General features: G+C 38.9%; 1 protein-coding gene across 1 annotated transcript in view; it reads right to left on the reverse strand.

Moving 5' to 3' along the window:
• SLC49A4 (solute carrier family 49 member 4) overlaps positions 1-21,943 on the reverse strand; it is a 102,540-nt gene that overhangs the window by 63,178 nt on the left and 17,419 nt on the right. The window contains exon 3 of the mRNA XM_079922596.1: positions 9,057-9,322. Within this exon, the coding sequence (XP_079778722.1) occupies positions 9,057-9,322 (266 nt within the window). The remainder of the gene's footprint in view (positions 1-9,056; positions 9,323-21,943) is intronic.

Here is a 21,943-nt window from a genome sequence, read left to right on the forward strand (position 1 = left end):
AGGTCTTCTTTAGTTTCTTTCAATAGTGCTCTATAGTCTTCAGAGTGCAAGTTTTACACTTATATTGTTAATTTTATTCCTAAATATTTTATTCTTTTTGAGGCTATTGCAAATGCACTGTTTTCCTAATTACATGTTTGGATTGTTCATTGCAAATGTGTAGAAATACAGTTGATTTTTATATATTAATCTTGCACCCTAAAACTTGTTTTTTTAGATCTAATAGTTTTATTCTAGCTTACAGAGGATTTTCTATATTCAAGATCACGTCATTTTCAAGAGATAGCTTTACAATCTTCTTTCTGATATAGATGCCTTTTACTTATTTTTCTTACTCAGTCATCCTGGTTAGAATCTCCAAACAATGTTAAGTAGACATGTTCCTGATCTCAGGAGGGGATGCATTCAGTCTTTGACCATTAAATATATTACCTATGGGTTTCTTGTAGATGCCGTAATATTATTAGGTTGAGGGAGCTCCTGTCTATTTCTAATCTGTTGGGTGCTTTTATCTTGAAATGTTACTGGATTTCCCAAATGCTTTTGTTTTTCATCCGTTAAGATGATCACATAGTTTTTCTCCTTCATTCTATTGATTTAACATATTACATTAGCTGAAGTTTGAACGTTAAACCAAATTGCATTCCAGGAATAAATCCCATTTGCTGGTAGTGTATAATCCTTATTATTTTACTGGATTAGGTTTGCTAGTATTTTGTTGAGAAACTGTGGGCCTACATATATTGGTCAAAAGTTTACTTATGATGTCTTTGTCTGAAATAATTTTAGTTTAAGAGTCATTAATCTCTTAAGATCATGATTCTAAGCAAAGTATTTTTTAATGGAATGAAGGGTCATGGGACATTATCTCAGGGAGGCAAACTGGAAAATACAAAAGCACTGAAGCAATAGCTGGAAGCTTTGAGTAGGGATTTCTGCTTGACTGCATGGGAACCATAAGGCAGAGGATGTAGAGCATTAATACATGCCTAATAATGCCTAAAATCCAGTAATTTAAAAGATATAATGATTTCTTAAGCTTTAATAAAAAGAATGATATAACAAATTTATATATAAAATTTATATATATTTATATAAATTATAAATATATATATATTTATAAATTTTAATTTAAATAAAATTTATGTTTTACCTACTTTCAGTTTTATTTACTTAGTTACTTTTACATTTCAACTTCTTTCTTTAAAAGGAGTGAGCTGTCGAGCAGAAGTAAGAAGAACTACAATTCTGCAGCCTGTGGAACAAAAACCACATTCACAGAAAGATAGACAAGATGAAAAGGCAGAGGGCTATGTACCAGAAGAAGGAACAAGATAAAACCCCAGAAAAACAACTAAATGAAGTGGAGATAGGCAACCTTCCAGAAAAAGATTTCAGAATGATAGTGAAGATGACCCAGGACCTTGGAAAAAGAATGGAAGCAAAGATCGAGAAGATGCAAGAAATGTTTAACAAAGACCTAGAAGAATTACAGAACAAGCACCTAAAAGAATTAAAGAACAAACAAACAGAGATGAACAATAGAATAACTGAAATGAAAACTATACAAGGAATCAATAACAGAATAACTGACACAGAAGAACGGATAAGTGACCTGGAAGAGAGCATGCTGGAATTCACTGCTGCAGAACAGAATAAGGAAAAAAGAATGAAAAGAAATGAAGACAGCCTAAGAGACCTCTGGGACAACATTAAATGCAACAACATTCGGCTTATAGGGGTCCCAGAAGGAGAAGACAGAGAGAAAGGACCTGAGAAAATATTTGAAGAGATTATAGTCGAAAACTTCGCTAACATGGGAAAAGAAATAGCCACTCAAGTCCAGGAAGCGCAGAGAGTCTCATACAGGATAAACCCAAGGAGATACACGCCGAGACACACAGTAATCAAATTGGCAAAAGTTAAAGACAAAGAAAAATTATTGAAAGCAGCAAGGGAAAAATGACAAATTACAAGGGAACTCCCATAAGGTTAACAGCTGATTTCTCAGCAGAAATTCTACAAACCAGAAGAGAGTGGCAAAATATACTTAAAGTGATGAAAGGGAAGAACCAACAACCAAGATTACTCTACCCAGCAAGGATCTCATTCAGATTCGATGGAGAAATCAAAAGCTTTACAGACAAGCAAAAGCTAAGAGACTTCAGCACCACCAAACCAGCTCTACAACAAATGCTAAAGGAACTTCTCTAAGTGGGAAACACAAGAGAAGAAAAGGACCTACTAAAACAAACCCAAAACAATTAAGAAAATGGTAATAGGAACATACATATTGATAATTACCTTAAACGTGAATGGATTAAATGCTCCAACCAAAAGACACAGGCTTGCTGAATGGATACAAAAACAAGACCCATATATATGCTGCCTACAAGAGACCCACTTCAGACCTAGGGACACATACAGACTGAAAGTGAGGGGATGGAAAAAGATATTCCATGCAAATGGAAATCAAAAGAAAGCTGGAGTAGCAATACTCATATCAGAAAAAATAGACTTTAAAATAAAGAATGTTACAAGAGACAAGGAAGAAACTCCATAATGATCAAGGGGATCAATCCAAGAAGAAGATATAACTATTATAAATATATATGCACCCAACATAGGAGCACCTCAATATATAAGGCAACTGCTAACAGCTATAAAAGAGGAAATCAACAATAACACAATAATAGGGGGGGACTTTAACACCTCACTTACACCAATGGACAGATCATCCAAACAGAAAATTGATAAGGAAACACAAACTTTAAATGACACAATAGACCACATAGATTTAATTGATATTTATAGGACATTCCATCCAAAAACAGCAGATTACACTTTCTTCTCAAGTGCACACGGAACATTCTCCAAGATAGATCACATCTTGAGTCACAAATCAAGCCTCAGTAAATTTAAGAAAATTGAAAGCATATCAAGCATCTTTTCTGACCACGATGCTATAATATTAGAAATGAATTACAGGGAAAAAAACGTAAAAAACACAAACACATGGATGCTAAACAATACGTTACAAAATAACCAAGAGATCATTAAAGAAATCAAAGAATACCTAGAGACAAATGACAATGAAAACACGATGATCCAAAACCTATGGGATGCAGCAAAAGCAGTTCTAAGAGGGAATTTTATAGCTATACAAGCCTACCTCAAGAAACAAGAAAAATCTCAAATAATCTCACATTACACCTAGAGGAACTAGAGAAAGAAGAACAAACAAAACCCAAAGTTAGCAGAAGGAAAGAAATCATAAAGATCAGAGCAGAAATAAATGAAATAGAAACAAAGAAAACAATAGCAAAGATCAATAAAACTAAAAGCTGGTTCTTTGAATAGATAAACAAAATTGATAAACCTTTAGCCAGACTCATCAAGAAAAAGAGGGAGAGGACTCAAATCAATAAAATTAGAAGTGAAGAAGGAGAAGTTACAACAGACACCACAGAAATACAAAGCATCCTAAGAGACTACTACAAGCAACCCTATGCCAATAAAATGGACAACCTGGAAGAAATGGACAAATTCTTAGAATGGTATAACCTTCCAATACTGAACAAGGAAGAAATAGAAACTATGAACAGACCAATCACAAGTAATGAAATTGCAACTGTGATTAAAAATCTTCCAACAAACAAAAGTCCAGGACCAGATGGCTTCACAGGTGAATTCTATCAAACATTTAGAGAAGAGCTAACACCCATCCTTCTCAAATTCTTCCAAAAAATTGCACAGGAAGGAACATTCCCAAACTCATTCTATGAGGCCACCATGACCCTGATACCAAAACCAGACAAAGATACTACAAAAAAAGAAAATGACACACCAGTATCACTGATAAATATAGATGCAAAAATTCTCAACAAAATACTAGCAAACAGAATCCAACAACACATTAAAAGGATCATACACCATGATCAAGTTGGATTTATCCCAGGGATGCAAGGATTCTTCAATATAAGCAAATCAGTGTGATACACCATATTAACAAATTGAAGAATAAAAACCATATTATCATTTCAATAGATGCAGAAAAAGCTTTTGACAAAATTCAACACCCATTTATGATAAAACTCTCCAGAGGGCTTCCCTGGTGGCGCAGTGGTTGAGAGTCCGCCTGCCGATGCAGGGGACACGGGTTCGTGCCCAGGTCTGGGAAGATCCCACATGTCGCGGAGCGGCTGGGCCCGTGAGCCATGGCTGCTGAGCCTGCGCGTCTGGAGCCTGTGCTCCGCAATGGGAGAGGCCACAACAGTGAGAGACTTGCGTACCACCAAAAGAAAACCAAAAAAAAAAAACTCTCCAGAAAGTGGGCATAGAGGGAACCTACTTCAACATAGTAAAGGCCATATATGACAAACCCACAGCAAACATCATTCTCAATGGCGAAAAACTGAAAGCATTTCCTTTAAGATCAGGAACAGACAAGGATGTCCACTCTCACCACTATTATTCAACATAGTTTTGGAAGTCCTAGCCATGGCAATCAGAGAAGAAAAAGAAATAAAAGGAATACAAATTAGAAAAGAAGAAGTCAAACTGTCACTGTTTGCAGATGACATGATAGTATACACAGAGTATCCTAAAGATGCCACCAGAAAACTACTAGGGCCAATCAATGAATATGGTAAAGTTGCAGGATACAGAATTAATGCACAGAAGTCTCTTGCATTCCTATACACTAATGATGAAAAATCTGAAAGAGAAATTAAGGAAACACTGCCATTTACCACTGCAACAAAAAGAATAAAAAACCTAGGAATAAACCTACCTAGGGAGACCAAAGACCTGTATGCAGAAAACTATAAGACACTGATGAAAGAAAATAAAGGTGATACAAACAGTTGGAGAGATATACCATGTTCTTGGATTGGAAGAATCAACATTGTGAAAATGACTCTACTACCGAAAGCAATCTATAGATTCAATGCAATCCCTATCAAACTACCACTGGCATTTTTCACAGAACTAGAACAAAAAATTTTGCAATTTGTATGGAAACACAAAAGACCCCGAATAGCCAAAGCAATCTTGAGAACGAAAGAAGGAACTGGAGGAATCAGGCTCCCAGACTTCAGACTATACTACAAAGCTACAGTTATCAAAATGGTATGGTACTGGCACAAAAACAGAAAGATCAATGGAACAGGATAGAAAGCCCAGAGATAAACCCACGCACATATGGTCACCTTATCTTTGACAAAGGAGGCAGAAATGTACCGTGGAGAAAGGACAGCCTATTCAATAAGTGGTGCTGGGAAAACTGGACAGCTACATGTAAAAGTATGAAGTTAGATCACTCCCTAACACCATACACAAAAATAAGCTCAAAATGGATTAAAGACCTAAATGTAAGGCCAGAAACTATCAAACTCTTAGAGGAAAACATAGGCAGAACACTCTATGACATAAATCACAGCAAGATTCTTTCTGACCCACCTCCTAGAGTAATGGAAATAAAAACAAGAGTAAACAAATGGGACCTAATGAAACTTAAAAGCTTTTGCGCAGCAAAGGAAACCATAAAGAAGACGAAAAGACAACCCTCAGAATGGGAGAAAATATTTGCAAATGAAGCAACTGACAAAGGATTGATCTCCAAAATTTATAAGCAGCTCATGCAGCTTAATAACAAAAAAACAAACAACCCAATCCAAAAATGGGCAGAAGACCTAAATAGACATTTCTCCAAAGAAGATATACAGAGTGCCAACAAACACATGAAAGAATGCTCAACATCACTAATCATGAGAGAAATGCAAATCAAAACTACAATGAGATATCATCTCACACCAGTCAGAATGGCTATCATCAAAAAATCTAGAAACAATAAATGCTGGAGAGGGTGTGGAGAAAAGGGAACCCTCTTACACTGTTGGTGGGAATGTAAATTGATACAGCCACTGTGGAGAACAGTATGGAGGTTCCTTAAAAAGCTACAAATAGAACTACCATATGACCCAGCAATCCCACTACTGGGCATATACCCTGAGAAAACCATAATTCAAAAAGAGTCATGTACCAAAATGTTCATTGCAGCTCTATTTACAATAGCCCAGAGATGGAAACAACCTAAGTGCCCATCATCGGATGAATGGATAAAGAAGATGTGGCACATATATACAATGGAATATTACTCAGCCATAAAAAGAGACGAAATTGAGCTATTTGTAATGAGGTGGATAGACCTAGAGTCTGTCATACAGAGTGAAGTAAGTCAGAAAGAGAGAGACAAATACCGTATGCTAACACATATATATGGAATTAAAAAAAAAAAATGTCATGAAAAACCTAGGGGTGAAACAGGAATAAAGACACAGACTTACTAGAGAATGGACTTGAGGCTATGGGGAGGGGGAAGTGTAAACGGTGACAAAGCGATAAAGAGGCATGGACATATATACACTACCAAACGTAAGGTAGATAGCTAGTGGGAAGCAGCCGCATAGCACAGGGAGATCAGCTCGGTGCTTTGTGACCGCCTGGAGGGGTGGGATAGGGAGGGTGGGAGGGAGGGAGACGCAAGCGGGAAGAGATATGGGAATATATGTATATATATAACTGATTCGTTTTGTTGTGAAGCTGAAACTAACATACCATTGTAAAGCAATTATACTCCAATAAAGATGTTAAAAAAAAAAAAAAGGAACGAAATTGGGTCATTTGTTGAGATGTGGATGGATCTAGAGACTGTCATACAGAGTGAAGTAAGTCAGAAAGAGAAGAACAAATATCATATATTAACGCATATATGTGGAACCTAGAAAAATGGTACAGATGAACCGGTTTGCAGGGCAGAAATAGAGACACAGAAGTAGAGAACAAACGTATGGACACCAAGGGGGGTAAGCGGTGGCACGGGGGGGTGGGTGTGATGAATTGCGATATTGGGATTGACATGTATACACTGATGTGTATAAAATGGATGACTAATAAGAACCTGCTGTATAAAAAAATAAATGAAATTAAATTTTTTTAAAAAGTCATGCCTTTTCCTATATAATAAAGTGGGAGACTGAAGAGTAATGTAAGCAGAAAATACCAAATTTCCTGTGCATTCTGCAATAACATTGGGTCCCCAAAATAAAACAAAATAAAAGAAAAGGAGTGAGCTGTATACAGGGGGTTAAATGCTTTATTTACTGCCACCACCTCTAATTTCACTTTTCTTCCCTCCAAATCCTACTGGGTTGGCCAAAATATTCGTTTGGGTTTCTCCATGTTCCAGAAAAACCCAAACGAAATTTTTGGCCAGGCCAATGTTTTGAAATGTAAATTCCATCAGAGAACTCTCTAGTGTAAAATTCTCCAGAGTGTGGCCTTTGCCTACAACATGATGAACTTCAAACCCTTTACTTCTGCTTAGAAGGCTTGTGTGGTATGGCTTACCTCTCTGGCTTCATCTATCACCACTCTCACCAGATCTAAGCTACTCTGGGTTTTCAGTTGCTTGAATGCAGCAGGCTCTCCCCGCCATTACTGGGCTTCTCCTCCATGGTTCTCTCTGTCTTTCTAATGTATTCTTCCTTCTGCCCATTATAGTTAGGTAACTCTCATCCATCAGGTTCCAACTTAGATGGTGCAACTCCAGGAAGCTCTACTTGACCACCAAAATCTGGTTAGGTGCTTCTCCTCTGAGCTCTCAAAGCAACTGTAGATCTTTGGTTATAGCCCTTACCACCCTGTTTTACAACTGTTTGTCTGTATCCTTTGGGACACTGTAAGTTCTGTCTGGTCAGGAACCATGTTTACTTCAGGGCCTAGCACACTGACAGATACATAGGAGTTCAAAATATATTTGTTAAATTAATAAGTAAATACATGAACTAATATGAAGTACATCATAATCTGGTCCTTTATCTTTCCAGTCTCATTTTCTGCCACTTGCTACCTACACCCAAACACATATTTACACCACTCTAGTCACAGCAAATTACGTGCAGTTCCCTGGACATACTGAGCTCTCATACCTTCTCTGCCTTCTCACTTGCTGTTCCTTCTATAAGGAACCTTAATCCGCTTGAACATTCAGTCAAGCCTTCCCTGACTCCTCAACTTCTCCCCAAAGCCAAGTCAATTAGGCCTTCTAAGCTCTGTATATCCTTATTTGTATTATAATGATCTCATCAGTGATCTTACCAAATCCCAGTGCTTAGCAAGGTCCTTGATATATAGTAAACACTTATAAAAAGTTTTCTGAATGCAGAAGGAAATAATAAACAGGCACATGGGGAGAGAGGATATATATATATATATATATATATTTTTTTTTTGTGATACGCGGGCCTCTCACTGTTGTGGCCTCTCCCGTTGCGGAGCACAGGCTCCGGACGCGCAGGCTCAGCGGCCATGGCTCACGGGCCCAGCCGCTCCACAGCATGTGGGATCTTCCCGGACTGGGGCACGAACCCGCGTCCCCTGCCTCGGCAGGCAGACTCTCAACCACTGCGCCACCAGGGAAGCCCCAGAGGGGATATATTTAAGGAGATCTAAGAGTGGACTAGGGCTTGACTCTAGAAATAAAGAGAAAGGACCCAGGAGAATATTTTGAAAAGATCAACGTCCCTTATGAATAGACTAAACATACAGAGAGTAGGAAATGAAAAGGATAAATCATGGGTGATACCGGTTTATAAGGTGAGAGAACACGGCCAATGACAGGGAAACTGCAAGGGAGACAATGGGCTTAACACCTACCAACAGATGCTTAACAAATATTTATCGTGGATCGTGATGTTCAGCTTTTTATACTGGTACCTAGAAAATACACCACAGTGCTTAACTGTATGGACAGGAAGAGCGAAGTTAAGAAATAACCTTACATGTAGCAATAATACATTTTAAACTTCATAACTTCCAAGAAAGGGTCAGTTTTAAATAGGCATCTCCATATTACATGAAAGGAAAGCACATGTATGAATATGTATGGATTAGTCCTCTACTTCATAAGAAGTGGTCTGGTATACAAAAAGTAGAGTGAAGATGATGGGGATAAAAGACAAAATACAACAGGAAGAAAATAAACTTCAAAATACCTGCATATAATACAGTCTCTATGCGATCTTTAATGTGGGCCCTGCTATTCTCTGAAGCAAGAAGAGGCGCCGTCCCATTGGGAGCTGGAACAACAAGTGGTCCAACTAAAAATGCACATGCTCCCCCAAGATAACTGAGCATTGATGCAATAGCTGTGGCAGTGGCCCGCTCGTCTGCAGAGAACCACGTTGTGGAGAGGAATGGAGCTGCGTTCATTACAGTCGGACCTGCCAATCCATTTAACAGCTGTCCTGCATGGATTAGTCTGCAATCAAACAAATTAAAAGGCTGTGAGGTAGCTGAGACAGGAATCTTCTAGACAAAAAGAAGTTAGCCACACTGCAGTTAACTATGGCAATAAGAATACATATCTGTAAAGACTATGACACACCTGAAATGTAAAGTATGGTGACTCTCTGTGAGGGAGATAAAATACAGCAATAGTCACCCCTTATTCATTTCACAAATATTTACCAAAGCCTCCGATTTGTGTCACATTCCAAACTAAATACTTCCAATAACTTGTTTCATTTGTTATCACAACACTACGTGGAAGCTATTATTATCCCCATTTATTGAGATATGAAAGCTTTGCCTTGGAAAGATAAAGAAACTTGCCCAAGTGCTAACAGGCAAGCTAAGATTTAGACCCAGGTTTGACTCCCAAATCCATACTCTATTAGACTGCCACTCACAGAGACCTAGTAAGTGCCGCCAGCCCTACAAATAACACAGTTCGCTGAGCTCAACATTCCACACCTACTCTGTGCCAGGTGATGGAAATACAAAAAAGAAAGTAATCATTACAGAATCTTCTAATGGAAGAGGAATCAGAGGATCTAGTCTGCACCTAACTAGTTGAATGGCCCTGGGTAATATGTCTTTGTAGGATTCCATCCCTTCTCCTCTAAAATGATGAGATTAGTTTAAATTGAATATTCATGCCTCGAGCATTTGTTAGGTTAAGGTACTATAATCACAGATCACTAGGTCCCTTCCAGTCCCAATCCTCTGACCATGACTTTAATTGTAAGGGTTAGTGAAAAGTAGTTTCTTGCTTCCATTCCAGTTGTTCTCTTGCTCATCCTTCCTCACTATTCTATTCAGTGCTCTATCCTGTTCCCTGCTGAACACGGAACGTGAAAACCCTTTTCCCACATTTCTTCCTCCACCCCCAAAATATACATTCACATTCAAGAGTAGCCTTGAAGGAGAAAAGAAGCCAGAAGTCCAAAAAGCACGGACAAGAATGGGGAACCTAGAAAAATGGTACAGATGAACCGGTTTGCAGGGCAGAAATAGAGACACAGAAGTAGAGAACAAACGTATGGACACCAAGGGGGTAAGCGGTGGCAGACAAGAATGGGAAGTGAGTCAACCTCTTCTACCTTGGAGGTAGAGGAAAGGGAAGGAACAGTGTATGTGACATACACATGATACTAACTACTTTTTCTTTCTGTTCCTTTTGCTTTTCAGTCACCATGTGGGTGCCAAATCCTCTTTTTAACAAGTACCACCTTAAGCTACTTAGAAAAAGTTTTTCAAATGTACAAGGAAATAATAAACAGGCATGTGAGGAGAGGTAGGGCCCTAACGTAGAAGCATAAGTGAGTGGGAAGTGAAATATGTGAATTACATCTGCTCAAATCTTTGTATATGTTGGAAAAGTTATTCGAAGGCAAAATGGCTTCAAGCGTCGTTAATATTACTAAATTAAGAAAACCAAAGACATTTAAAATTTTTCTTGCGTAAGGGGGAAGTATTTTCTAGATGACAAACACAATGAAACTGCTTATAAACCAAATACCTCCTCCAAATGCCAGAGGGTCCCCAGCTGTCATACAGAAATTTCACCATAGAAGTATTCTTGAAACACTGTCATTAAGTGGTTTTAATCATGACTCGTGATGGTACAATAATCAAACGACACATGACGGCTCATAAAGGTAACTGCTTTGACATTTAACACCTTTAATGAGGTATTCCTGAAAGACTCATCTCATCTAGAAGGAGAAGGGTTGGAATGAGTAAGATTTATTATGCCTCAAAATGTTAAGCGTAGAAGGAGAACATGGAAGAAACGACCTATTAAAAAAAAAAAACCTTGATAAAACAGTATGAATCCTGAAAACTAAGGTATAAAATTCAAATCATTGCCATGGCTTAACTCTTTGCTACTTCTCAGTGAAATCACGAATAGACTATTTTCCAAGGAGCAAACATAAGTCATAGAACATGTGAGCTTGAGATAAGGTAAGGACCATCCAAGTCCAGTTTACTCAATTCTCAGATCAGAATATTTCTCACTATAACATGTATACCTGCTAAAGTAAATATCCAGAGCACGTATAGCACTAGGGACATTACAGATGGCTACTAAGTCTAAAAGGTCACCGAACTTGGAAGGCCAACCTAAAACATGAATTATCAAAGTGAAAAATCATAGGGAAAAACAAGCTGTTTTGGCGTTTCAAAATTATTCTAATTTAAATAAGTAAGTGCTTTTTTGCATTAAAGTCATCATAAATAAATGCACTCCTCATAAATGAGCTCAGTAGGAGAACTGGGACCTACAGGATTTTGAGTTACCCTCTGAATTCATGGGAAACCTGGCAGGGAAATCCGGTGCCTGCTCTTCCCAGAATCTTTAAATTTTCCAGATCTTAGTTCTGCTCCTTCTTGCACCTATATCTTAGAGTCCCTCAGGGCCTGACACTTACTAAGTGGTTATAAGCACTGCCGTCTGGTAACCATGGCATAACACCAATCTGTAATATAAAGATTTTCATGTTTGCCTGACACTGGTTTCCGTCACCTACCATTAACTTACCCTATTTTTCATCTTGTTTATGTTCTCCTTTGCTGTACAAAAGCTTTTAAGTTTCATTAGGTCCCATTTGTTTATTTTTGATTTTATTTCCATTTCTCTAGGAGGTGGGTCATAAAGGATCTTGCTGTGATTTATGTCATAGAGTGGTCTGCCTATGTTTTCCTCTAAGAGTTTGATAGTGTCTGGCCTTACATTTAGGTCTTTAATCCATTTTGAGTTTATTTTTGTGTATGGTGTTAGGGAGTGTTCTAATTTCATTCTTTTACCTGTAGCTGTCCAGTTTTCCCAGCACCACTTATTAAAGAGGCTGTCTTTTCTCCATTGTATATTCTTGCCTCCTTTATCAAAAATAAGGTGACCATATGTGCGTGGGTTTATCTCTGGGCTTTCTATCCTGTTCCATTGATCTATATTTCTGTTTTTGTGCCAGTACCATACTGTCTTGATTACTGTAGATTTGTAGTATAGTCTGAATGGGAGAAAATATTTGCAAGTGAAGCAACTGACAAAGGATTAATCTCCAAAATTTACAAGCAGCTCAATATCAAAAAAAACAAACAACCCAATCCAAAAATGGGCAGAAGACCTAAATAGACATTTCTCCAAAGAAGATATACAGATTGCCAACAAACACATGAAAGGATGCTCAACATTACTAATCATTAGAGAAATGCAAATCAAAACTACAATGAGGTATCACCTCACAGCAGTCAGAATGGCCATCATCAAAATATCTACAAACCCTGGAGAGGGTGTGGAGAAAAGGGAACCCTCTTGCACTGTTGGTGGGAATGTAAATTGATACAGCCACTATGGAGAACAGTATGGAGGTTCCTTAAAAAACTAAAAGTAGAACTACCAAAAAAAAAAAATTAAAAAAAAAAAAAAAAGAACTACCATACGACCCAGCAATCCCACTACTGGGCATATACCCTGAGAAAACCATAATTCAAAAAGAGTCATGTACCACAGCGTTTATTGCAGCTCTAGTGACAACAGCCAGGAGATGGAAGCAACCTAAGTGTCCATCAACAGATGAATGGATAAAGAAGATGTGGCACATATATCCAATGGAATATTACTCAGCCATAAAAAGAAACGAAACTGAGTTATTTGTAGTGAGGTGGATGGACCTAGAGTCTGTCATACAGAGTGAAGTAAGTCAGCAAGAAAAAAACAAATACCGTATGCTAACACATATATATGGAATCTAAAAAAAAAAAAATGGTTCTGAAGAACCTAGGGGCAGGACAGGTATAAAGACGCAGACGTAGAGAATGGACTTGAGGACACAGGGAGGGGGAAGGGTAAGCTGGGACAAAGTGAGAGAGTGGCATGGACACATATACACCACCAAATGTAAAATAGATAGCTAGTGGGAAGCAGCCGCATAGCATAGGGAGATCAGCTCGGTACTTTGTAACCACCTGGATGGGTGGGATAGGGAGGGTGGGAGGGAGGGAGACGCAAGAGGGAAGAGATATGGGAACATATGTATATGTATAACTGATTCACTTTGTTATAAAGCAGAAACTAACACACCATTGTAAAGCAATTATACTCCAATAAAGATGTTAAAAAAAAAAAGCCTTGGGGGAAAGAAAACTTACCCTATTTTATGAAATTAACTTGTTTGTAAAAATATATTTAAAAATAATTCAGTTATATATATAAAATCTTGTTTTCCCATTTAATAGTAATGCAGAGGTTTTTTTTTTTCTGGAAAAGTACTGGCCCTAAGACATAATAAAATCATACAAACATTACCGTAAATTCTTTAAAATGACAATTAAGGAGAGGAAATAATTATAAATGGTTCAATACAAGTTGTATTATTTAATTCATTTAACAAAGAGGTACTGAGTATTCACTGTGTATTGGGTAGGCACTGTGATAGCCATGGGTACATGGGAATATAAAATTAAAAAGCTAAAGCTTTTTAAGTAGAGTAGTTGAAGAGTAACCTACCAGTACTCTATCAGGAATATAAAGAAAAATAAGGCAATAATTAGGCCTAAGCTTGTGGGGCCTGGGACAAGAGTACTAGTAGAGGTCCCTGCACACCCTCCTTCTCCTCTGACCTCTGGTTCTGATCTATAACATCAGGGGCTTCACATACATGCACATGAACCTTAAGGTCCAACTCCATCCAAGCTCCATCTATCCCCTTCCAAACACCTGCCCCTTAGCTACCCCTTGGGCCTAGGGAGCACACCCCAGGGATGCAGTTCACTCTTGGAAGAACAGACCTGGGAAAGAGGTATGTTGCAGGGATTGCTGGGGTCTTGTGTAGCTTGAAAGTGGTGATGGGCAGGGCAGACACATCTCTTCGGCTCTACAGACTCCTCACCCCATAAGGAATGGCAAAACTGAAGGAAAACCAGAGTGGAACACTCTTAGGCATGGAGTCCAGGACAAGGACCCGGTGGCACTACTGGCAACAACAGTGAGGTACAGAGGAGGGATGGTTTGGAGGGCTGTTAAGGTGGTATAATAGATATAGTTAAGTGAATGACTGGATATAAAGGGGGGTACCCATAACTGTAGAAATGTCCAATAAGTGGTTGACTACAGGTTGCAAGCTAAGGAAAGAGGTCTGAGATGAGAGATATACATTGGGTTTGGGGAACAAACTCTGGAGAATACCATCATTTAAATAGTCAGGGGAAGAGGAGTCTAGAAAGACAATTGAGAAGGAGTAATTATAGAGGCAGAAAAAAAATAAAACAGGAAAACCTGGTGTCATAGTAACTAAGGAGAGAAGGGTTTAGAGAAGATGAAAGTGAGGTACCAATAATTTCAGATCAAACAGAAAGAGGGTTTAACTGAAATGTAACCACTGGATTCGGCAACAAGGAGGTCTTGCATGATCTGAGCAGAAGCAGTTTCAGGAGACTGCTGAGGATGGAAGTTGGATACATGAGAAAATGGAAATTTACAATTAGACTATTCATTCTAATTGTTAAAAACAGATGCCAGAACAAAAATTAGGTATATGAACTTGACAGTATGAAAAGGAAAAACACCCAGCTTACATGAACAGTCTGAACTTAAAAGTCTCTCTGCCTTCACATGCTGAAAGATAAATGCAACTTGTTGTGATTGTCCTAATGCTTTTGAAGCACTCCTGAAGGAAGCTGGCTTTCAGAAACTCATACCGATTGATCTGGGCTGACTGTTAAAAACAACATGGACATATATACACTACCAAACGTAAAATAGATAGCTAGTGGGAAGCAGCTGCATAGCACAGGGAGATCAGCTCGGTGCTTTGTGACCACCTGGAGGGGTGGGATAGGGAGGGTGGGAGCGAGGGAGATGCAAGAGGGAGGAGATATGGGAACCTATGTATAACTGATTCACTTTGTTATAAAGCAGAAACTAACACACCATTGTAAAGCAATTATACTCCAATAAGGATGTAAAAATAAAAAAAAAACAAAAAACAACAACACAGAACAACAAAAGAGGTGTGATTCACAACCTTCCGTTAAGTGAAGTAGATTACATAACTTAACGTTAATTTTTCTGTCATGATTACATGCTTCAGTTTTGTTTTGCAAGTAGCAGTTAAGTTCCTTGTGGGTAAGGACCACGGTTTCTAAACTCCCCAGAGTGCCTCCCAGGGTGCGAAGGCAGTGTGGATGCTCTCCAGGATCCAAGTACAGGGAAGTGGGGTCACCGAAATACACAACTAACCTGTGTTGTACAAACCTCACAAAGTTCCACCACATACATCACATCAGTTCCACTTGTAAATTTTAAAAAGCTTCTATTCAGCAATACAAAAAACAAGGTGATTAATATTTGGGAAACAAAACTTTTAGAAAAAGAAAATGAGAGTGGTTAGAGCGAGGCCAAGGCTTTAGCACTGTCTCCAGCACAGTGCACCCGGGGAGGGCAGGCAGAAGTTAGCAGCATGAGGACGTAGTTTTGTCTCCTGGGCAAAAAGCTCTGTAGCAGAAAGGGAGCTCTCTGGAAGCTGACTAGTTAATTCAAGGGGTCTAACTCTTGCTTCCTTGCCTGAAACTTCATGCCTGATGAAGGTGGGTATACTCGTATATTCACAGTTAGGAGACTGCAGGTGTCCTGACCTTCGCAGGTCAAGCCCTGACAGACGTGCCAAGGCGCAGGGGTACTGCTCTCCTTCATCCCAGTCTCCTCTCACTGGTCCCTTAATTGACTCCCTCTCCTTGTCTCCCCCTCCCCACCCAACTTCCTTTTCTTCCCTTCTCCCTTGGGTCTTTTTTCTTTGTCCCTTTTTTTTCTCCTTACGTAGCTTCTGCCTACTTCTGAGGCCTAGTTTACACTGTCCCCACAGGCCAGGTGGAAAATAGGGGAATTTCCCTTGTGGGCTGAGAAGAAGATTAGATCAGAGCTTTGGGAGTTTTTCCAGCATCAGCAGAACCAGATGGTAGAGACTAGGAAGTGGGAGCGGCCCACCAGTGTCGGTACTGCTGAGGCTGGCTGGCCCACGGCAGGCATGAGGACACCTAGCATGGCCTGGCCACATCTGCCACGGCCCTGGGCACCTCAGCCCTCAATTGCTGCCCCTGCCCATGGAGAGGCCAAGGCTCAGGGGCACGTAGTGTGGCATTTCTGCACAGCTGCATTCCTTTTCTTATTATTCAATATACTATAGCTTTTCAAACAAATGCCAATAGCTAAAGTTCAAACTGAAGACCTGTAAGTTGCATGTGTTTTCATGTACTTGACATTTTAGCTTGTATTTAATGATATTCTGGTATCCCAACCTTTTGCTTCCTGACATTCTGGAACAAATACCCATGATTCTTAAATTATTTTCTACTTAAAATAATACGATATTTTAGAATTTGAATTTTTATAGTTGGAAGAAACTTCAAACCTCAGCTAGATAACCCACCCTCTTGATTTTATAGGAAAACCGAGTTCCAGAAAAGCTAATAATACATTTAAAATCACACTTATTTTATAACTTATTTATAACTTTCTTTTCTTCAAAAATTATTTGTGAGGGGAGTTTCAAAGTCATATAACTAGCTAATGGCTAAGCCAGGACTAGAAATCAAAATTAAATGTGATTTCACCAGTCCACAAATTTTTTTTTTTTTTTTTTTGCAGTATGCGGGCCTCTCACTGTTGTGGCCTCTCCCGCTGCGGAGCACAGGCTCCAGACGCACAGGTCCAGCGGCTATGGCTCACGGGCCCAGCCGCTCTGCAGCCCGTGTGATCCTCCCGGACCGGGGCACGAACCCATGTCCCCTGTATCGGCAGGTGGACTCTCAACCACTGAGCCACCAGGGAAGCCCCCTTTTTTTTTAAGTTTAATTTTTTTTAATACAGCAGGTTCTTATTAGCTATTTATTTATTTATTTATTTATTTATTTATGGCTGCATTGGGTCTTTGTTGCTGCACATGGGCTTTCTCTAGTTGTGGTGAGTAGGCGTTACTCTTTGTGGCGGTGCATGGGCTGGCATATTTTTATTCTATGCAGAGATGTACTTTATAAACCTTTATTATGACTAGCACTGGGGATAACATTAGCGAGTTGGCTTTTTAGAAACTGAGCAGGTATTTCCTCAGTGTAAATCCAGCATTCTTAACTTAAATTCTATGTATTTTTAATGAGAAATGATTTAGAATAAGAATACTTATCTCTAACACTCAATATGCCAATGGTTCACAAGCTTTCTCCCAATTCCCCATTCCTAATCATCCTGCATGAGAATAAACTCATGTGTTACAGGATTTCCTGGATATTGAAAATGGTCTAAAGTGCTAGAAGTAGTTTTCCTTTATTTAGCCCAAAAAGGCAATAAAAAGGGTCAGAGATGCTATGAATTAATTACAGGAAAAAGGAAGTTAGGAAGGGAGAAACAGACTGAAATGGTGAAAAGGAATGAGCTTTCTAAAGATTTTTACCATAGCCTCAGTTTTCTTTTATGAAAATCTATTTCCCTTTTGTACCCTTTAATAATTTTGGCCAATTATGATCCAATTAAAAATATCTACTGCATATCTACTATGGTCAAGGCACCTACAGCAGACACTAAAAGGAATATAAAGATAAGAACTACAGTCTTGGCCTAAAGAAGCTTATAATAATAACATATCAAGTACAGTTACAGAAAGTTCATTAAAAAACACAGTGAAAAGAATATTGGGTTAGATATCAAAAGACTCAGCTTCTAGACTTATCTAAATTTATTAACTGTATAATCTTTGGTGAATCACTTATTCTCTTTCATTTCAATTTCCCCAAACGTACTTTATCTCACAGGATTTTTATTAAGGCCAAATACGATAATCTCTCAGCAAAGCTCGGGAGAAAAATGGACTTAGTCCTGGTCTGAGAGAGACCTAGCTCCCCCCCATTTTGTCTCATAACGTTTTTTTTGTCTCATAACTTTTATTTTGTCCTCTTAGTTTAAAAGTATTTTATATATATACTCGTAGTAGAAAAGAAGTGCATAGAGAAGAAAAAGTCCATAAATTCAATGATTCAGTAACTCATATAACCATTCCTAATATTTTGATTTTTCAGTCTTTTTTTCTTTCAGTTTTTTTTTCCAATGCATCTCTCAATCAAGACAGGCACAGGTAATCATAGATATCAAATTGAATATACAGTTTTATGCACTAAATCATTTTAACTTTACAGTGTATAATAAGCATTTCTCATTTCATTCTTTATATCATAATTGTTAATAGCTCCACTGATAGTCTATCATACAGATGTTCAAAAACTCATTTAACATTTTCCTAATGTTTGTTACTTATTTGTTAATATTAATAATGGTGTTGTGATAACCTTTGTATAAAAATATTTGCCATTTCCAAATTATTTCCTTAGGGTCGATAAGTCAGAGGGTATGAACATTTTAGATCTTATGAAATATACTCCAAAGTTGTATTTCAGAAGAGCCTGTAGCAATTTACAGTCCCATCAGTAGTGGTCAACAGTGCCTGCCTCACCAAGCATTGAATACCACTATTTAAAAAATACTCACCTAAAAATAAAGAAAAAAATTAAAAAAAAATGTTTAATAGAAAAATAAAAATTACACACATACACACAAAATTGGTGTGTTAGTTTTCTATTGCTGTTATAACAAATTACCACAAACTTAGTGGCTTTAAGACAACACTCATTTATTCTCTTACATTTCTGTAAATCAGAAGTCCAACATGGGTCTCACTGAGCTAAACTCAAGGTGTGGCATGGTTATGTTCCTTCCTGGAGGCTCTAGAGAAGGATATGCTTCCTCGTCTTTCCCAGCTTCTAGCAGCCACCTGCATTCCTTGGCTCCTGGCCCCCCTCTTCTGTCTTCAAAGCCAGCAACAGTGGTTTGAGTCCTTCTCACACTGCATCTCTCCGACTTCCTCTTCTATCTCTCCTTTTAGGACTTTTGTGATTACATTGGGCCCACCTGGATACCGCAGGATAATCTCCCTATTTTAGGGTCAGATGATTAGCAAACTTAATTCCACCTACTATCGTAGTTCTCTTTTGCCATGTAACAGAACACATTCACGGGTTCCGGGTATTAGAACATGGACATCTTTGGGGGATGGGGGTATTATTCTGTCTGTCACACTTGGTAAGGCCAAAAGGGATCTCCTTGTTTTTTTTGTGTGTGTGTGGTTTTTTGCGGTACACGGTCCTCTCACTGCTGTGGTCTCTCCCGTTGCGGAGCACAGGCTCCGGACACGCAGGCTCAGCGGCCATGGCTCAGGGGCCCAGCCGCTCTGCAGCATGTGGGATCTTCCCGGACCAGGGCACGAACCCATATCCCCTGCATCAGCAGGCAGACTCTCAAACACTGCACCACCAGGGAAGTCCAGGGATCTCCTTGTTTTAATTTGCATTTCTTTTTTTGACTACTGGTCTTTTTTCCCATTGGTATATTACAATTTTTCTTATTTTCAATGAGTGCTTAATATATTTATTTGTATTATTTACCTGTTCTTGCCCTTATTTTGACAAATATTTTCTCCTGTTGGTCAATTTTGTTTTAAGCTTAACAATTTGTACACTCAACAGTTTGTAAGTGGTCAGATCAATTTTTCTCTTTATAATTTTCCTGTTTTTCATGCTTTAGAAAAAAATTCCTATGTAGAGATCAGATAAATATTCCTATATATTGTTTTCCAACTAAATATTTAACCATTTAATTCATCTGAATTTATTTTGATGCATGGTATAAAAAGAGGATATAAACTGAACTTTTCCCCCTAAACAGCCAGTTTGCCTGTGGTAGAGACAATAAACTATCCCCCAGTGTCCATTCTCTCTATTTTCCTTTTAATTACAGAGCACCCCAAGTCTGTGCTGGGGTGAGCTACAGTCTGCATTTCCAAGCTCCCCCTGCAGTGAGGTGGGGTCTTGTTACCAAGTTTGGGCCAATGTGATGAGAGTGGGAGGATTTCAAGGTCACCTCCTTGAGGATAAAATGCTCTCCCTGGTCTCCCTCTCCCTCCTCCTGTGGGATGAAATGTTACTACAGTGTGGATAAATCCACTCTGGACTGTCCTGCCAAGGCATTTCCCTAGGGAAGCAACAAGATAGAGGGAACTTAGGTTCCTTTGTAGAACAGAGGTGCCTAGGCCCTGGCCCACCTGCCAACTCTGGACTATCACATAAGAAAGAAATACTATCTTGTTTCAGCCATTATATTTTGAGACTCCTCACTATAACAGCTTAACTGTTCCCTGATGGAGAAATTAGCTCCAGAATTAGAATTCTGCATTCAGAAAGGCATAACATAGTTGGCACTGATTTAGTGGTTAGGCTGCAGGCTGAAAAGGCAGGTGACTTGTGAGATGCAGCAAAACCACTGCTTGTGATTACCTGGAACTGGCTGGAAAAAAATCAGAACACTACTCTGTTTCCTGCCCCTTGCCGCTTTTAGGATGGCACTACAAGAGAGATGGAGCCAGGCAAGTGGTAGCTGGTTTGCAAGCACAGACGGAAGGGACAAGAGCTCTGCTAAGGGGGTTTCTCTCTGCCCAAGGCCTACTATCCAAATTTAATGAGAATCCAGGAATTTGAAGCCTCAGGTTGCTTCTGTATCCTAAAATGGCAGGAAATAACATCCTTCAGAGCCTGTCTAGCAGCAAAGATCAAATTAAAGGTGTTATTTTCCTACCCAGTCCTTTTATCAGATGGCATCCTGGCAGCCACCACGAAATTGAGGGAAAAGGGATGAGCTGAGCACAGAAGGAGTAAAGGAAAGGAGATTCAGCAGGTGTAAGAAACACAGCCATAAGTAAAAATCTTTGGATGTGGCTACCTTTACATGAACCCACTGGATGTAAATAGAGAAGCCTACTAAATGTTTGAGGGAAGTGTATCACCAAAGACACCGCAAAACGGTTCTATGAAGCTTTAAGATGCTTGATTCCTAAAGTAATCCTGAGGTCCCCAAATCAGTATCAGGCAGAAAGTGAAACACCACAGCTGTGTAGCCCCTAAGAATGGCATAGCCTCCAACTTCAGGTGTATTCACTAAGAAGAATGGACCAAAAAAGAGCCTTCCCGAGGATAAAGCCAAAATCACAAAGAACAATCAAAGGGGTCACTCCCAGAGAACCACAAAGACCTGATAGAAGCCAGAGACTCTGGATTTTGAGTTGGACACAATAACTGGACTGGACTGTGGGTCTTATCCTTTGAAGAAAGATGAATATGTTTTTTGCATGGGAAGAGGGGGTACCTGGATACATGGAGACATTTGATAGCAGAGACTACTAACTGTGTCCTTACATCCATTCTCCCTTTCTTTTGTTACAGCATCCATGCATTTTTTGTTGTTATTTCTTAAAATTACTTTCAAACCAACTTTGTTACCTGGGACAGAGAACAAATCCTCCCACTTCTACAAAAAGAAATCAAATGTGACATTCCATGGCAAAAATGAGACTTCCACAATCTTCCTAACAGGAAGTACTTGTTTCTAGCTGAGATTTCCTACCCAGAGGAGTACTGCTTAATTTAGTGCCAATTTAGTGCCTTGTACCATTATTTCTGTTTATGCTGTGATAGCTATATCTTTTTTTTTTTAAGCATCCTT

Source organism: Stenella coeruleoalba (genome assembly GCF_951394435.1).
Source record: "Stenella coeruleoalba genome assembly, chromosome: 5".
Taxonomy (NCBI): Eukaryota; Metazoa; Chordata; class Mammalia; order Artiodactyla; family Delphinidae; genus Stenella; species Stenella coeruleoalba.